General features: G+C 44.1%; 1 protein-coding gene across 1 annotated transcript in view; it reads right to left on the reverse strand.

Moving 5' to 3' along the window:
- Window positions 1-14,521, reverse strand: part of Acoxl (acyl-CoA oxidase like) — a 258,813-nt gene that overhangs the window by 63,780 nt on the left and 180,512 nt on the right. The window contains exon 14 of the mRNA XM_050134390.1: window positions 12,271-12,382. Within this exon, the coding sequence (XP_049990347.1) occupies window positions 12,271-12,382 (112 nt within the window). The remainder of the gene's footprint in view (window positions 1-12,270; window positions 12,383-14,521) is intronic.

Here is a 14,521-nt window from a genome sequence, read left to right on the forward strand (position 1 = left end):
GGTCTGGGTCAATGTCAGTACCATCTTAATTGCCCTTCACTTAAAAAAGAAGATTGATTGATTGATTTATTATGTATACAGTGTTCTGCCTGCGAGGAGAGGGCACCAGATCTTATTATAGATGGTTGTGAGCCAGCATGTGGTTGCCGAGAATTGAACCCAGGGCCTCTGGAAGAGCACCTGGTGCTCTTTACCTCTGAGCCATCTCCACCGCCCCCCACTTTATTTTGTTAAAAACAGACTCTCTTGCTTAACCCCGAGCTCCCCAATTTGGAAAGACTAGCTGGCCAGGAAGTCCCAAAGATCCTTATTTCTGCCTCCCCAGCACTGTGACTACAGCTGTGTAATACAGTGGATGCTAGGAATTGAACTCAGGTCCTCATGCTTGTACAGCAGGCACTGTAATGACTGAGTCATGTCTCCAACACCCATCCGTGAGTTCTGTACGTGTACATATTCATTGGAACCATGCCAATCAAGAGACAGCATCTCCCAGGCCCTTCGGAGCCTCCCCACGCAACACCACTCTCTCCCTTGGATGGTGACTACTGCGTCACCCTCAGCTAGTCTTTCCCCTCCTTGACTGCCACATAAATGGGACCAGCCAGTAAAACTCTTTCATATCACTAAGCGTGTCTGTAAAATTCACACATGCTGTTTCACATGATTCACCTTGTGAAGTCAACCACAATTTACCTCTCTAGTTTTCATATCTATAAACATTCGGTTTCCAGTTTCCAACTTGGGGTTATTAATAAAACTGCTATGAACGGTCCTCTATAAGGCTATTTATGAACCACATAGCTGTGTATTTGATACACACAGAGAGAGAGGGGGGGAGAGGGAGAGGGAGAGGGANAGAGGGAGAGGGAGAGGGAGAGGGAGAGGGAGAGGGAGAGAGAGAGAGAGAGAGAGAGAGAGAGAGAGAGAGAGAGAGAGAGAGAGAGAACAGGGAACTGAACTCCGGGCCTCATGCATGGAAGATGAATGAGCACTCTGCTACCACACTACAGCCCCAGCTCCTATGTTTCCACCTTCGAGTGTCTTAGTTATGAGACCCAGGGCTGCCCTGCACCACTGCTGGCTGAGCTCCATGGAGCACTTCAGTTGAAATGCGCCAGTGGGCGGGGTGTTGGTACTTCGTTGTGGTTTTGATTTCTGGCTCCCTCTGACTAATAAGATCAGGCAGTTTCACATGCTCATTAGCTTTCCTTTTATCTTCTTTTATGAGGTGGATTTCAAGTCTTTTGTGCAAAGTTGTCTCAGATTGTATCTTTTCACTATTGCAGCGCGAGAGTTCTCCACACATTCTGGATAAAAGCTTGTGCCAGACACAGACACTGGGGGAATTGCTCCAAGGCTTAGAGTTTGCCTCTGTTCTGATGACTGGCTTTCAGACAATAACAGTGTATCGATAGCTAATGTAAATGATGGGTGCTTTCCGTTTTTCTAAGAGATCTTTGTTTACTCTGGCTTCCAGCATAATGCTGATGATACTTCCCTGTTTTCTTTGGAAATTTATAGTTTCCCTGCTTCTATTCAGGTCTATGACGGGTCTTTAATGAGCACTTCCATATTGAGTAGGAAACAGTCAACAGTTCATTTTCCATTCAGAATCTACTTTATGTCACTATTTAAAAAATCCACTTGGTGTGGGAGGTCCTTCTGTCTATGTGTTGCTTTTACTGGCTTGGCCTATAGCATGGGAGAAGGAAGGTGGACTCAGAGAGATGCCATGGAGCTGCTACCAGAGATAGATGTGCTGAAACTTTGCCGGTAGGCCATGACCTCATGGTGATATACAGATTAATAGAAATGTGTTAAGTTAATATGTAAGACTTAGACAATAAGAAGCTAGAGCTAATGGGCCAAGCAGTGATTTAATTAATACAGTTTCTATGTGATTATTTTGGGTCTAAGCTATCTGGGAGGTCAGAAAGAACAAGCGACCTCCTCCAACATTCTCTCTTCATCAATGAACTTATTTCATGTTTGTCAGAAATTGAATGAGCAAATATGTATGGCTAAGTGGACCTTGCAGTGCTCTGGTGATGTGTGCAGCTTCATATCAATGTTCCCACGACTGGACTAGGACAGCCTCAAAACACAGTCTGCAGCCTCTCCTTTTCTTCCTTCTGCTTCCTGGCTGCTGAGGGTAAACTGCCACACCCTGTATCACAATGCTCTGACTTAGCACAGTGTGGAAGGGAATGCCAGTTAGCATGGCCTGAGGCCTCAGAAACTGTGGGCCAAGATCAATCTTTTCCTTGTTATATTGTGTCTTTGCAGCAAAGTGTCGAAACACTGCCTAGCAGAGACAGCACTGCTGTGTTTAAAATGAAAGGCAGGGTTCAACAAGAAAATGACATAAACCTGGAGCTTTTCAGTTAGAGCAATGTTTTCTTAAAAACCAAATTCATTTAAAAATACTTTCAGATCTTTTATTTTTTGTTAGCATTTGAGTTTTTGTTTGTTTGTTGTTGTTGCTTTTTTGTTTTTTTTGGGGGGGGTTGTTTTGTTTTGTTTTTTGTTTTTGTTTTTTGAGACAGGGTTTCTCTGTGTAGGTCTGGCTGTCCTGGAACTTGCTCTGTAGACCAGGCTGGCCTCTAATTCACAGATGTCCACTTGTTTCTCCCTCCTGAGTGTTGTGATCAAAGGTGTGTGCCATTGCTCCTGGCTGGAGTTGTTTCTCCAGGATTTTCTCCTAACCCTGTCTTGACCACATTGCTCATGTTTGTCTATGCTGTACCATACTGCAGAACCCGGAGTGTGTGTCAAGATGTCAGCGTATTCCTTCTTTGTTCCTGATATCACTTGCTCACACTTGGCCCCTCTGTTTCTTGATCAGTGTTGCAAGGGGTCAATCAATTCTGTTAATCATTTCAAAGAAGAGACTTTTAAGTTTGCTGATGTTTCTCCCTGTGTTTTATATTTCTCTTATTTTTGTTGCTCTCTCTACTAATCTATTATTTTATTTCTGCCCTTTAAGGTGGCAGTTTACATCATTTGTTTCAAGCTTTTTTATTTCAATCTATACCTTGTCCTCTCCATAGAATTTGGTATGCTGTAATTTTATTATCATTCTGATTAACATACTTTTCCCCTTAACTATTCTTTTTAAAATCATTATTTTTTTATGTTTTTTTCTTCATAGAGTATTTCTTGATGTGTTGCTTAATATTCAAATAATTCAGAAGTTTTTTTTTTTAAGAGAAAGAGGATATTTTGGTTCAGTACTCAGCACAGAAAAAATTGTTGGGCAAAATATCAGAATTTTATGGAGGAGGGAAAACACAAGAGAAACTGAAGTAGCCCCCACACAGACAAAAGCTGCACACACACACACACACACACACACACACACACGCGCGCGTGCACACACACACGCGCACACGCACACACGCACGCACGCGCGCGCACACACACACACACACACACGCACGCACGCGCGCAGGCAGCATGGAGATAACATCCACCACCCATCAAAGCAGTGAGAAGAAAAGCATGCGAACAGTTTCTGTTCTGTGGATGAGGAAGTAGACACGCCTGACATCACCTCTCCCTCTACGTGCAGTTTCAGTAGTTACAAAATGCTAAGTGGGAAATCAAACACATGAGAGAGGCTCAGTGAGCTGAGATACAGCCACAAAGAGATGACTCTGCAGCGCAGGAAGATGTAGCGGGGATGTCTAGGCCCTCATGGTGCATTTGGGGTGTGCTGTTAAGGGGGAGAAACAAGTCTAAGGAAGGTGACCGGCCATAGAAAAAAATGGCTTTATGAGCAGGCACACGTGCGTACTACACTCATTTGTGGGAAAGAAATACTGCTAAAGGGAAGCAAAGGGGGAAAGGAAGACATGGAAGTATGGTAGTGAGGATGAGAAAGGTGAGCCCACACTCTTCCTCATCAGGACGCAATCCCTGAGACGCACAAGCGGTCTATTGTTTCTGGGTTATGATGAAACAGAACATCAGAGTATGCTCACTTCATGGTGACTGGAAGAGGAAGGGAAGAGAGGGAGGGAAGGAGGAAGGGAGGGAGAAAAACACACAGAGAGAGAGAGAGAGACTCTTCAGGGGCACAGCCCTAGTGACCCAGTTCCTCCCACTAAGACCTACCTTCTAGTTTCCGCCACTGATCAATAGTACCACCAAACTGCAGATCCGCCAATGGCTTACTCCATGGACCATGTCTGAGTCCTCAGTCACCTCTCAAGAACTGCCTGAGAGGAGCTAAGTCTTCAACACTTCAGACTGCAGAGGGCTATTTCAGCTTCAAACCATAACAGAAAGAAACGCCAAAGAACGGAGTTATGCGGATGAGAAAGGAGCAAGAGTTCCCTGAAATGCAGCTTTCTGCACAGCAGCGAGGCTAGGGAGCTTCACGGGTTTTTATAGAGACCTTGATAATAATAATTTTCAAAGAGAGGAAAAAGAGGGTATACACCAGCCAGGATATAGGCAGACTTGAAAGAAGACTACAAACAGAGAGTAGAACGATTGATAATTAAATGTTAGAGACGCTGTTTGGATTCTTAGGGCTAATGTTTCAGAGAAGAATACTGCATCCTCGTTAGTTAATGTGTTCCCCACCAGGAGCAATTCTGTTACGTTCTTAACATATGTCCTGGGAATTCGCAAATAAGCAAGAAACAGCAGACAGGAGAGTGACATCAGAGCGATCCCTGTTGTTTGTATATGAGGTTGAAGTTACCCTTAAACCCCTGTGATTTCTAATGAACATGACTCAATGTATGCTCATATTTATATTTATTCTATGGCCTTGAATAGGAAGCAGAGAGAACCCGAGGACAAGACACTGGATTTGAGCTCCTTCAAGAAGTGACTGTTACAGAGTTGCCAGTAATGAAGCAAGACAAACCAGGAAGCAAGAAAATGCTCAGGAAGGGAGGGAGGAAAGGAGGGAAGGAGGAAGGAAACATAGTGATGGGGTGTTCAACAAAGGGACACAGAGACCAACTGCAACAAAGCTGCTCACCATGACCACAACTGGGAACAATTTGATCAACATTATTGGATTATAACTCAAAGTATAAAATAATTATCTACAAATCCATTCTGATATAAATAGGAATTCACTGATGGATAACTTGGGGAGAAGTTTTTTGTTTCCAAGTAATATGTGCAGGGATAGGGAAAACAGAGACTTCCTAGTCAAGAAGTCAGCCGGTAGCAACGGCGGTAAGAAGGACCCACCAACAGGAAAGGACACTGTCTTTGCAGTCCCACTTCTGACCCTTCCCTGCCACTGGTGACCGACACACAAAGAAACCAGGGACTCTGGGTCCCAGGCTAACTGCCTATAAGGAATGGGTCTAATAATAAGATCTCAAGGATCCAAGCTCCTGTACTCCCATGGAAATGGCCACTCCTCCCTGTAGCTATCAGGAGTGCAATTTCCTTTCCCACTCTCTTTTTTATTTTGACTTCCTCTTTACCTTTCTAGTCCCTCCTAGGAAAGATAACTTCAGCTCTGTGTATGAGAAAAGGAGGATATTATGTGACTATTTCCTCCAAACAGAAACACCCCTCCCTGGAGGGAGGAGGGAAGCTCATAAGACCCAGGAAGTAAACACAACTTATGAAGCACAGGAAGCCTCTAAAACTTACAGTTTACAAGGTCTCTGCACAGGCTGTATAAGTCGGAACAACTGCTGAGAGGAAGATTCCCAGCTGTCATGACCTATTCTGAGGCAGGCTTTTCAGTGACGTCCTGCCTTCAGTCACTCCTCATCTATTCATTCTGTAGTGAATCCCACGGATTCGCTAGGCTAGACATGGGGGTGGGGGTCATCTCTTTGTTCTGTCAAGGTGTTCTGTCTGGAATGAGCAGACACTTGCTAATTTCTTTCCAGGAAAAGTCATCCACAAAAAGAGTTGGAAGCGAGGGGAAAAGTAAAAATAAAGAGAAAATGTGAATCCTAATATTGACTCGTTTTCTGAGTTGCTGTGGGCAGAGAAAGGAGCAAGACAGTAAGAAAAAGAACATGTAAAAGGGGTATTTTTCATGACACATTTTAGTCGGGGTTCTCTAAGGAACAAAACGTGTGTGTGTGTGTGTGTATGTGTGTGTGAAAGAGAGAGAGAATTTATTAAGTGGGCTTTAAAAAAGTAATGATGGCCACAACAAAAAAGGGAGGAGCTATGCAAATCTTGAGAGCAATGAAAGCTGGGAGTTGAATGCAACCTGCCTTGAAGTTTCCTGCCTCTCTGTTCCCAGAACTCTCCAGGCCACTACCTACTCCTTCCCTGGCCATGTCACCTCTTCCCTGACTCAGGATTTAAACCCTAATCTCTCACTGACCAATAAGAAGCTGTTTTACATTCCAGAAGCTTTACACACTAGTCAACTGAGAGGAGGCCGCAGTTTTTCACAAACTTGCAAACATTCCACTTTCTGACTCTAATGATCTATGTTTAAAGCAAAACTTTTGCTTTTTATGTGTCAAGAGACCTTCAGGAAAGTATCTGCTTTTTCCAGTCACCATGTGTGTTTTTTGTTTGATTAATTTTACTTTTACTCTTAATGATGCATTCAGAGGTACACATCAGCAGGTGCGCGCAGCGTCTGTGGAGGTCAGGCGAGGACGATAGAGTTTGAGGAGCTGGAGTTGCAGGCTGACACCCTACATGGATGCTTGGAATGGAAGCCAGGCACTCTGAAAGAGCAGTATGTGATATGTAATATGCTTTTAGCCATGGAGCCATCTATCCAACCTGTTTGTTTTAAAACTTAAGAACTAGGACTAGAAAGATGGCGCGGTAGTTACCAGCAAGTGCTGCTCTTGCAGAGAACCCTGTAGTTCCCAGCACCCACACCAGGTGAACCACAACCACCTATAACTCAAGTTCCAATGGGATCCACTGCCTCCGGCCTCCACAGGTGCCTGCACTCACTTGCACCTAACCCCAGCCCCCGCCCCAAACACACAGGAATACATAATTGAACATAATAAAAATGAGTCTTTTAAATTTCACAAGCAGACTGATGGTCACCGTTCTATCTGGACCCTCACATGGGTACAGTAAGTGGTGGATTCTATCTGGGCTGACTGACGATCATGTTTTCCTAGATCCATCAGCTGCCTCCTAACCAGTGTTTGTGAAGCTCCTTGGTTGAGGGATGTCCTAATTGCCCTTCTCATGGGCATGTGCCACTCATGGGCCATCCAGTCGCCAACACGGGCAGTTTGTCTTTTCTATAGATAATAGTGCAGAGGAGAGTCCTGGCCTCAACTGATAGACATGAGCAAAGTATTGTCAGGGCTGAACTTGTAGCAAGCAGAACGACTGCCATTGCCTGCAGAAGTGCTGTGTTGTCCTTCCATTTCAAAGATCTACTTTAAGTCCTACACAGGCGGAGTACTCAGGCTGTGCATTCATGACAATAAGAACCAGAGCGAGAGTAATTGTCTAAATAGAAAGCTCTACATAGTTACACTTCTAGCAACCTTGTTTCCAGCCTCCACTAACTCTCCATCCCTATCTCCGAATAAGGAAAATCAATGGTAGTATGTATTTGTTTCCAAATCAGTTTACTGCCTTGGATTTGATGTTAAGTCCTGATGCTTGCTTGCATACCACTCCCCTTCCCTTTCAACTTGGCCTTGTGGTGTGGTGGAGGAGAGCCTGCACCAGCTTTCTGAAAACAATCTTTTCCAGTGAATTCCTACACCCTCTAAAGCAGAGGCTCCTACTGTAAACTCAACCAACTACCTGTGTCTGGAGGAGTCACAGACCCTAGAGGAAAATAGTATTGCCATTTTCCTAAACCAACAAAGCTTCTAACCATACTCTAAATACTTATCCTTATAGCCATAGGTCAGTGTAGCTATTGCCCTTTGTGGTGGTTTCGATGGGAATGGCCCCATAGAGTCATATGATTGAATGCTAGGACCCCAGGCGGTAGAACTGTTCAGGAAGGATTAGGAGGTGTGGTCTTATTAGAAGAAGTGTGTCACTGGAGGTGAACTTTGAGGGTTCAAAAGGCTCATTCCATTCTCACTTATCTCCCTGCCTCTCTCTGCCTCCTGCTTGCAGCTAAAGATGTGAGCTCTCAGCTCCTGCTCCAGCACCACACCTGCCTGCCCGCTGCCACACTCTCTGTCATGATGCTCACAGACTCTAACTCTCTGCAAGGACAAGCTCCAAATCAAGCACTTATTTTATAAGTTGCTTTGGACATGGTGGTTTATCATGGCAATAGAAAAAGGGAGACCCCCTTCAACAAGGTAGTTTCTTTTTGGCCACCAATGGAGGCTATTACAGAGATCCACAACTGGTCAAAATGTGGAGAGCAAGTGACCAGGATGTTCAGCCCCACTTGGTACACATACAACACAACCTCCGCATCTAAGGTGTGGGGAACAGAGAGGCAGAGGAGACAGAAAGCCTGTAAGAACCAGAGGACTGGGACTGCTGAAAAATCGTGGATTCTTGGCTTGACAGGGACGCTGCACCTGTGAAATCTCAACACATTGTGGCCTAAATAGGCCCTGCCTAATGGCAACAGGTGTTGGAAAAATTCCTACCCCCTGTGGGAAGAGCTCCAGGCAGTCAATAGCTTCTGAGAGAGAGAGAGAACTGGTTTTCTCCAGCACGCATCATCTGATAGGTTATCTGGTCCCAAGTGGTCAGCAGTAAACATATTGTTCCATCTATGTAACAACCATGGCTATGTTATGAAAATAAGTCATGGATATAAGAGGAAGGGGGAAGGCAGAGACAGAGGGGGTGAAAGGATGAATGAAAATAATGCAAATACACTATACATATCTATGAAATTCTTAAAAACTAAAGAAACCACAAAAAATAAGATAAAAAGAGATACATCTAATGCGAGAGAATGCTACTGGTGATGAGAGGCAGTCTGTGAACTAAGTCCAGACTAGCCAGGATTAGTTCACTTACCACATTCTCACCCCACCACCCATCCAGCTTCTGTAATGTACCTTTGCAAGCAAAGTAGTTTTTTCAAACATACCAATTACTGATGCTCCATCTTCTTGTCCACAGAGCTTCCCTGTAGAGTGGCGGCTTTTCGTGACGTGATACTCTCAATGTGACAAGCTATCGCTCATTGGTTTCTATTTTCTCCTACCCGTGGGGAACTGAGGCAGCAACTATGAACAGCCCTTGCACCCCAAGTTTGGAAAACTGGAGAAATGAGCCTGTATGGGAGCTCAGGGGATCAGTGCTCTCCAATGTCACTAGCAAAGCAGAAAAGCTTCCCTGGGACTCTGAAGAGAAACCCTGACCACTCTGGGCAGAGAAACACGTTGTCAAGTGATTGCACAGGCTGGATCTGCTGTAGGACCCTCTTGTCACTACAGGGTGGGGGTAGAGTGGCTGTCCAAAGCACTGAGAAGGTTGGCCAAGCATGGCTCTAATGGAATGAGCTTTTGAGGAAATAAAAAAAGTCAAGGTTTTACCAAAGAACTAGGAAGACACGCAGATTCCCGAAGCCCTCATGGCTTTGCCTTTTCATCTGAAAAACTCTGAGCCAAATATTCCAGCTGTTTTCAGGAAAACTGTGGATGCTAGATGAATTTTCCCTTCTTTAACCACTAGTCAAAGACCGTTGAACCAGCTCTGCTTAGGTTAGATGTCCAAACTGCTGATAAGAATCATTTTATTACAATATCCAATTCATTTATGGAAGCAAACACAAGCCCACTCGTAGCCAGCTGATGAGTGAAAACTAAACACTAAAAGAATAAATGTCCGTATTCTTTCTACTGACCTTATAGGTTTTGTCTTAATTTCGCCTCAGGCGAAAACTAGATGTGGACTTTCCCCAAGGCAGGAGCCTGCTTGATAATCTTCATGGTCTCTTTTCTAATTAGCCCTTGAAACTTCTGTGTGCTATGAATATTTAATCGTATTGTCTATAAACAGGTTACAGGACGATAGAAACTTGGGTAATTAACATGAATGCAAGAGTTAGAGCTTCCGCGGCTGCTTTGCATATCCAGTGGTATTCCAGCAGGCAGCACATTTGCATTGTACGCAGCCTTATTATTCTAAATTACAGAAGAGGACGCTGAAGTTTGGCAGCAACAAATGCTAGCTGTCGGGCTCTAGAGCCCTCTCCAGTTTTTTCAGCACATCCTTTGCCTAGTGTTTATTTGATGTTTGCTAAACATACTCGCATATGTGAAAGTTTTCTTCTCTCGCAATCAGACTAGACACTAATGAAAACGATTACTTCTCCCCAGGCAGAGAAGAACTGTAAACAGAAAATATTTCTGAATGTTTAGCAAATCTTAGAGCATCTCTACTATGTGGGGAATAGAAATAAGAGCGGCAGAATCACCGTGAAGACACACCTGCATGTGCATCTAGGGGGGTATTTCTAGAAAGGGCTAACTGAGAAGGAAAGGTCTACCCTGAACGCAGGCAGTATGATCCCAAGGGCCGGGCTGGATATAAAGGAAGGGAATGAGCCATGCACTCACGTTAGGCACATATGGCTGGCTGCCTCAAGCTCTGGAGGCCATGCCTCCACTGCTATGATGGATAAGCACCCTCAAACTGAGAGCCAAAGCAAACCCTTCTTTTAGCTATTTTTGTCAGGTATTTTATAAGGCAGTCAGAAAAGCAACTAACATGCAGGGTATATGCACGGGTTTTCCAGCAATGAACACGTTTTTTAAATACAAAGGAAGTATTGTTCCATCATGTCTGTGATTATTACTGTGGCTCTCTTTGTTCTGGCATTTTGGGATTTCCCACTGGTTGGATTGTTGTAATCTTTTTCCTCTCTTGCAATTTCATCTCCCACCTTTTCTTCTACAGTGTCTAGAAGATGCTTTGTAGGTTGAGTGTCCTCCGTTCCCTGGGATGCATCTTTGCCCTGGGTTATAGACTTCCCACTCTGCAGCTGACTCCATTATGAAAAGGCCAGGGTGTGCAGAGTGGTGTAAATCGCTTGACTGTGCCATTGTGGTCGGCAGAGCATCACCTCATATCTCTGACTGGAAGATGGACCGTGCTCACCCCCGAGCCTAGCTTCTTATGAGTTCTTACCCAACGTGGCTCTGTTTCATAAGCGTGAGTCTTAACTGCTCATGTGTTTCCAGGAATCCTCTGCCTTCAGCGTATTTCCTGAGAGAATGCTGGTCTCTATACACACTGCACCCTCTATATTCCTGGCTCCTTTGTGTGGGATGAGGTGACATCACTATGTAACTGATATGAAAAGAGGTAGATCGAAAGAGAGTTCTAGGGACTCAGGTCTGGTCCTCTGAGCATCTAGTTCCAGTACGGAAGAAGATCCACTCTCCATTGCCTGGCTCTTCAGCCCTGAGCACTGACTCAGGATCAAGAAAGGATGTGCGAAGCTTTCTGGGATCTCGTTGACCGATTGCCTTGGACCAAAGGATGAAACACGCAGACCTGGAGTGTTTCGTCAAACCAACTCTCTGGCACTGTGCCTGACAACTATTTCCTCTTGATAGCTATCAATGAAGCTATATATATATATTTTTCATATGTGTTTGTTTGTGAGTGGGTACCTGTATGTAGGCCTGTGTGGGTGAGTGGATAACCACAAAGGTGTGTCCACATGCGTGTGAAATCAGAAGTCAACATGAGCTGTTTTCCTCAACCCTTCCTCTTTTCCATTCTCTTATGTTTGAGACAGGGTCTCTCATTGAACGAGGAACTCACTGACTAGGAAGCCCCAGGTAAACTCTTGCTTCCATCTCTCCAGCCCTGGTTATACAAGCGTGTGCTATCACCCTCAGCTTTGGGTGTGCCTGGGAGGGGACTAGCCACACAAACTTAGGGCCTCGTGCTTGTGTGGTAACCGCTTTAAGAACTGAGCCATGTCCCCACATGTTGAATTATGTTTTCACAGAAACCCATGGATTCCTCAACAGGAAATACAGTGCACCGCAGGTCAACACGTTGCTAATTTTACATATGTTCAATGGACACATTTTCTCCAGAGGACAACATATTCGCTCTACATCAGAACATTATATTTCCAATGAAAAGCACGACACTGCCCCCTGCCATGGTGCCAAGTGATGCTTACCAGTGGGATTCCAGAACAGGACACAAAGGGTTAAATAGTAGTGTCATGCCTCTGGAGCAGGCAAGACTGCCCTGGAAGGCAGCCTGAAGAGCCCTGACCACTTCCCCAAGCTTCTGAGTATGCAGAGTCATCCCCTAGTTAAAGTCAGCATGGAGTCAGCTACGCCTTGCAGACTCATCAGAAGGAAACAGATGTAATAGTAGCTTTACCTTATGGTAAATCCTGGACACCAAACTCCGCTGAAGAACCCTTTCTCGAAAATCCACTGCTTTTAGCAGAAAGGTGAGATGGCCCACTGTGTCAGTGTTAAATGCCAGGAAACTGGAGAGGAAACACAGAGAACATTGCTGTCAGTTTGGTTTTTCAAACAAAGTCACTTTCAAGAGCTCCTCCAGGAGGATTTATAAGGAGTAGTGAGAGCGGGGAGATGGCTCTCAGCAGGGAGTGGTTAAGAACGCACACACCCTGCCCTTATGGAGGAGTTTGGTTCCCAGTGCTCACATCAGAGCTCACAACTGCCTGTGCCTCCTCCAGTGCCCTGGCCTCTGCAGGTACCTGCACTTGCGTGTATAAATGCACACCCGGACACACATGCATATACACATAATCTTTAAAAATATTTAAAAAAATAAAAGTGCCAGACAGATGTCTCAGTGTCTTGGAGTAACTCTGACCAAGGAAGTGAAAGATCTATATGACAAGAACTTTAAGTCTTTGAAGAAAGAAATTGAAGCGGACACCAGAAAATGGAAGGATCTCCCCTGCTCTTGGATTGGGAGGATCAACATAGTAAAAATGGCAATTCTACCAAAAGCAATCTATAGATTCAATGCAATCCCCATCAAACTCCCATCAAAATTCTTCACAGATCTGGAGAAGACAATAATCAACTTTATATGGAAAAACAAAAAACCCAGGATAGCCAAAACAATCTTATACAATAAAGGATCGTCTGGAGGCATTACCATACCTGACTTCAAACTCTATTACAGAGCTACAGTATTAAAAAAGCTTGGGCTGGGCCGTGGTGGCGCACGCCTTTAATCCCAGCACTCGGGAGGCAGAGGCAGGTGGATCTCTGTGAGTTCGAGGCCAGCCTGGTCTACAAGAGCTAATTCCAGGGCAGGAACCAAAAAAAGCTATGGGGAAACCCTGTCTCGAAAAATCCAAAATAAATAAATAAATAAATAAATAAATAAATAAATAAATAAAATAAAAACAGCTTGGTATTGGCATAAAAACAAAGAAGTCGACCAATGGAATCGAATAGAAGACCCTAACATTAACCCACAAACATATGAACACCTGATTTTCGATAAAGGAGTTAAAAGTATACAATGGAAAAAAGAAAGCATCTTCAACAAATTGTGCTGGCAAAACTGGACATCAACCTGTAGAAGAATGAAAATAGATCCATATCTATCACCACGCACAAAACTCAAGTCCAAATGGATTAAAGACCTCAATATCAGTCCGAACACACTGAACCTGATAGAAGAGAAAGTGGGAAGTACTCTACAACACATGGGCACAGGAGACCACTTCCTACGTATAACCCCAGCAGCACAGACACTAAGGGCCTCATTGAATAAATGGGACATCCTGAGAGTGAGAAGCTTCTGTAAAGCAAAGGACATTGTCACTAAGACACAAAGGCAACCCACTGACTGGGAGAAGATCTTCACCAACCCTGCAACTGACAAAGGTCTGATCTCCAAAATATATAAAGAACTCAAGAAACTAGACCGTAAAAGGCTAATCAACCCAATTATAAAATGGGGGCACTGAGCTGAACAGAGAATTCTCAACAGAAGAAGTTCAAATGGTCAAAAGACACTTAAGGTCATGCTCAACTTCCTTAGCGATCAGGGAAATGCAAATCAAGACAACTTTAAGATACCATCTTAGACCTGTCAGAATGGCTAAAATAAAAAACACCAATGATAGCCTCTGCTGGAGAGGTTGTGGAGAAAGGGGTACACTCATCCATTGCTGGTGGGAATGCAAACTTGTGCAACCACTTTGGAAAGCCGTGTGGCGGTTTCTCAGGAAATTCGGGATCAACCTACCCCTGGACCCAGCAATACCACTCTTGGGAATATACCCTAAGAGAGGCCTTATCATACAACAAAAGTATATGCTCTACTATGTTCATAGCAGCATTGTTTGTAATAGCTAGAACCTGGAAACAACCTAGATGCCCTTCAATGGAAGAATGGATGAAGAAAGTATGGAATATATACATATTAGAGTACTACTCAGGAATAAAAAACAAGGACTTCTTGAAGTTTGCAGGCAAATGGATGGAAATAGAAAACACTATCCTGAGTGAGGTAAGCCAGACCCAAAAAGAGGATCATGGGATGTACTCACTCATATTTGGTTTCTAGCCATAAAAAAAAGGACATTGAGCCTATAATTAGTGATTCTAGAGAAGCTAAATAAAAAGAACCCAAAGGA

The sequence above is a fragment of the Alexandromys fortis genome, unplaced genomic scaffold (genome assembly GCF_014885135.2).
Source record: "Alexandromys fortis isolate MF-2015 unplaced genomic scaffold, M_Fortis_MF-2015_v1.1 scaffold_6, whole genome shotgun sequence".
NCBI lineage: Eukaryota > Metazoa > Chordata > Mammalia > Rodentia > Cricetidae > Alexandromys > Alexandromys fortis.